Below are 4,639 nucleotides of genomic sequence, written 5' to 3' on the forward strand. Positions count from 1 at the left end.
GCTTCTGTGCCGCCCGCATCCAGTTCCAGATTTGCACAGCGCCTCCTCTCTTCTGCTGCCTCCGCTGCGTGCAACAGCCAGCAAGGTAAGCTTCCCCCCAACTCCCTTCTTCTACCCGCATTCCTGCACTGTTTCTATTCTCTGTTCTGAACTTATGTACATGCTATATTGGTGGCTGGTGTTCTGCTTGATTTGGTACATGACTAGTGGCTGCCTGGCTGGTGCTATGCTTAATTCAATCTTGCTCGTTGCTCAATGTTTATCATGAATATGCGTCCTACATGCACGCCAACAAGGTATGTACAACTCAATTAGTGATTTATTTTGTTGTCACACTAAGTTAGGCCATGTCTATGAAGTAGTGATTTAATTTGGTATCAAAGCAAGGTTGGTCTATGTTGTCACCTCGCCATACGCCATAAGCGTTATAAAGGGGGGTGGTCGCTATAAAACGCATTAAAAATTATGTAGCAACAAACAGGACAGTCTTAGCTTCAAGTGAGCTCTTCTGCCCGCCACAAATTACAGATAAGCCACAGAATGCACATGCTGGAATTGACAAGTCAAAGTGCACTAAATTCATTGCATTAACACAACACCATGTATGATGACTTCATGGTAGTTAGGCACATCATATCCTCTAAAACAATATATTTGTATTTAATGCTGTAGACTAAACTGACTTCAGTCCCCACTGCCTACACTGAAAGTGGCACAGGAAGAAAGTTTCTACAAATAAATGGAAACAATGACCATTCTCCTATCTGCCATTTGTGGTTCACTCCAAAATTCAAACCAATCCTTGACATGTAAACAATACATACAGTTTCAAGGTCCACTTGCCATTCTTGCTACCTGGTTGTTCCAGATACCAGTTGACCATATAGAAACAAAAAACTACTCCTCCATCCCATAATATAAGAGCGTTTTTTACACTAGTGTAGTGTCAGAAACGCCCTTATATTATGAGGAGGAGGGAGTATATTTCTAAAGTTAAAATGGTATGACGATTCGTCACATTCAGAAAAACTAAATTGCATGCAATGAAGCATATTTGATTATTGCTCATACACAAGACTAACACAAATTTTTCACTGAAGTGTAAAAGATTATTGGTGCTTCTAGTGGTTCAGAGACAAAAGGACCAATCACATAGCCCAAGAGTCACATATGTTTCACAAACAACAAGATTAGGCTCATTCCAGCACAGAATATTGCAGAAATGCAAGCAATCGGTTGTACTGCATACCAATCAAAGGACATTACCTAAAAAATTCTCTTGGTTATCTTTCATAAACTATTAAAAACTGTCTATAAAGTCTAAGCTTCAATGGTTATAAACACACACATTGCATGTACATATACGTGAATTCAAGTAAGAGTATCATTATGATATTTTTCAGCCAATTGATGCTTACATGTATTGATACACAAAGCTATACACAATAGTGAATAAGACAATCTGAATCACATATTTAGAATTGTAGCCACATACAAAATGATAATTGACAACAGCAGGTGATTATTCCGAGTTTTAAGCTCAAGTTAAGAATATCAAACAATTGGTAAGGATACAAAACTTGACTGTTGCAGAAAATGTAGAAGATCTAAAAACAATGTCAGAGGACTTACTTGGACCAAGAATGACAAGGATCAGGTGGTCCAAAGGGGTGCGCACGGGCTGTTTTGTTTGGAGATCCAAAACCCAAGTCACTGTGTATAGCATTTTCTGACATGTCGTGTGAAAGGAACAGACTATCTGTATCAAGAGGCAATTGCTGGAAGGGTGATTTCTGCAGCCATAAATCATTGTCATTCAGACCAGCACTGAGGGGGCTTCTTGTTCCACCATTCAAATGATTGATGCCATGGTTGAATTGATTTGTGTTTGGTAGAAGCCATTGTCCCTGAGGACCTCGCAGACCTAAACTGTCCTGTACCAGCGGCGTGCTCCACATTTGCCATGTGCCTTGCTCATTGTTAGCCTCAGCTGACATTGAACCATTATGCCCTTTTGCAGTTGAGAAATGTGAGGGTCTAATAGGATTTCGTTCAACAGTCCGTGATCTTGATAGAGGAGACTCAATTGGTGAAGGCATGGGGTTCCTAACATGTGGTTGCTTGGTGACATCATTCAAGGTGAATCTGCTATCCCAGTCTGGAGGGAAGTTGTCTAGGGACTCTGAAACTGGACCAAGCAATGCAATGGCATCTGGATCATAGCACGGGTCCTCAAATTGCTCAGGTTCTTCCAGTAATGCTGCTTCTGAAACTTTACCGAAGGGCGAGTGTCCCGCTGGAAAATGAGATAGCGGCATATTGGCAGATGCTCCATTCACTGGCGGAAACCCTGCAGAGTGCATGGATTGGCTTAACTTCGGCGTGCTGTCCAGAGGAGGATACTGAGCCAGAAAATTTTGAGCGCTGCTTATCTGTGCACCATTTGGGGCAGGCTGCATGTTCTTCTCACGAGCTGAAGCAGTAACATCGGGACAAGGGGAAACTGCAGCTGAGCGACTAAACAACTGATGCCATGACTTTTTAAGGCCTGTAGGATGTGCCAGCATATTTGGACTAACCTGCACAAAGCAGAACACAAATAATTAAATGTAAGATGGTCAATTGGGTGAAAACAACATACGCTATTTGTTCAGATGAAAACAGTACATAGCGATGCTCTTTTACTTACAGGTCGACTAAAATTAGTCAATGAATTTCTAGTTTCTCCGGCTGTGGCAGATTTGACCATTGCTGGTGTGGCTGCAGGTTGGGTATCTCTTTTAATACTCTGGTCAGTTGCAGTAATGAGCGGTTTAGTCACCTTGTTAGCTTGATGAACGGGGGCCTGAGCACTTCTACCAAAAAAGGAGCCACCACCAAAACCTCTGGAAGAAGATAATAAACCTCCAGTCATACGACCAAAGTACTTCGTCTTGCTCTGTGCTATCTTACTACCCTGACTGTTAGATTCAAAGTTATTGGGCTTGTATCCATCTGTCCCAACTCTTGCCGCATCCCGCCTGTCTGTCTCATTCCTTCTATCAAAGTCGCGCTTCCTCTCACCTTCTCTGCTTACTCTTCTCTCAACATCTTCGCAGTCTGAATTGCTCTTGCTTGATCCCTTGTCTTCCTTCCTCCTCCTCTCCTGCCGCCTCCGTTCTGCTTCCTTCCTAGCATCCTTCTCCCCGACGGGGGTAGCACCTTTGGATCGCTCCTCAGCCTCTGCTTTCTCATCCCTCAGCCTTCTCCGCTCCTCTACTAGCTTTGCCATCTCTTCTCGCTGCTTCCTTTCCTCCTCCTCTAGCATTTCCCTCTCCAACCTCGCCAACCTCTTCTCCTCAGCCTTCCTTTTCGCCTTGTCCACTCTGCTCTCCTCAGCCTTGCCTCCATTGTCCCCTGCTTTTGTCAACATTCTGCCATCCCGGCCCAATCCACCGCTGTCCACTGATGACCCAAACCTGAACACTTTCTTCCAGAACCATGCCATACTGGTGCAAAAGCACGAGAACAGCCGCCATGAGAAGCCTGAGTACGAGTTATCGGCGGAACACTGCAGGTCAAGCCAGTAACCCGGGTCACCAACAGCATTGGCCCAATCCTGACTGCAAGGCCACCCAGCGGGGACCTTCCCCGCAGGGCCAAGGTCAAGCACGGGCCGCTTGGATACGTGGCCACAGTATGAGCACATGAACTTGCCGCCGCCAGGGTTCTGGTCCCTGTAGGGATTGTTGCAGTTGCGGCAACGGCGTGTGGCGGTCTTGCGGAGCTTCTGAAGCTCGAGCGCATGGGCGCGGCGCTCCTCGCGGAGGCGCGCCGAGCGGCGGGCACGCCAGATGGAGAGGCGCGGGAGGAGAATCTCGTACCAGAAGAGGGTGAGGAGGAGGACGGAGACGCAGGCGAGGCGCGGGGAGGTGACCTCGAAGCGGTAGGCGGCGGGCAGGAGCTGGGAGAGCGCCCAGAGGAGGATGAGCGGGAGGACGAGCCACGGCAGCATGGTGGCGACGCGCCGCGACCACCGTTGCACGGCGCACAGTATACACATTATCCGACCGCCGCCGCTGCCGAGGCCCTAACCCGGAGGTCGATCGCCAGCGCCTTCCTCCGAATCTCACGCCCTACCTGGCGACGATAGCGGGCGGCTTACTTGCTTGCTGCGTGGGCGACGCGATGCGATGCGGCGGCTTTGAGGGCGGAAAGGGGAAAGGGGGAGGAAACCCTGGGATGGAAGAGAGGGAGCGGGCGGAGAGGAAAGGAAAGGCGGCTCCTTTCTCGCGGATGCGAGATGCGGGGCAGGGTATCGGCGTCGCCCTAGGAGAGATTGGGAATGGAGGAGGGGTGGAGGAGCTCGAGGCGCGCGGTGGTCATGGCGAAAACCCTAGGTTTGCTCTTGGATTGTGTAATTTCGTTGGATCTTTTTTTTTTCCTTCCTCTGGCCTCTTTGGTTTGGTCGGCGTGGGAAGAAGCGAAAACCACATAAAGCGTCATTTTTGCCTTCCTTTTCTCTAGTCATTTTTGGATTGCTCTTATGTTACCTTATCTGTTTTACAATAAAATGGTACCAGATAGCGACATTTTTCTACCTCCGAACGATGTATAATTACTTTTATGTGAGGATGTAGCCGCCGGTCCATAATTATTT

The 4,639-nt window shown here is 47.5% G+C and overlaps 1 protein-coding gene across 1 annotated transcript in view; it reads right to left on the minus strand.

The window, feature by feature from the left end:
* Nucleotides 1-4,431, minus strand: part of LOC119286290 — a 9,755-nt gene extending 5,324 nt beyond the window's left edge. Inside the window, exons 1-2 of the mRNA XM_037565664.1 lie at nt 2,690-4,431; nt 1,633-2,579 (exon numbers count right to left, since the gene is read on the minus strand). Of these exons, the coding sequence (XP_037421561.1) occupies nt 1,633-2,579; nt 2,690-4,042 (2,300 nt within the window). The 5' untranslated portion in view covers nt 4,043-4,431. The remainder of the gene's footprint in view (nt 1-1,632; nt 2,580-2,689) is intronic.
* Nucleotides 4,432-4,639: the final 208 nt, after the last annotated feature.

This window comes from Triticum dicoccoides, chromosome 4A (genome assembly GCF_002162155.2).
Source record: "Triticum dicoccoides isolate Atlit2015 ecotype Zavitan chromosome 4A, WEW_v2.0, whole genome shotgun sequence".
Taxonomy (NCBI): domain Eukaryota; kingdom Viridiplantae; phylum Streptophyta; class Magnoliopsida; order Poales; family Poaceae; genus Triticum; species Triticum dicoccoides.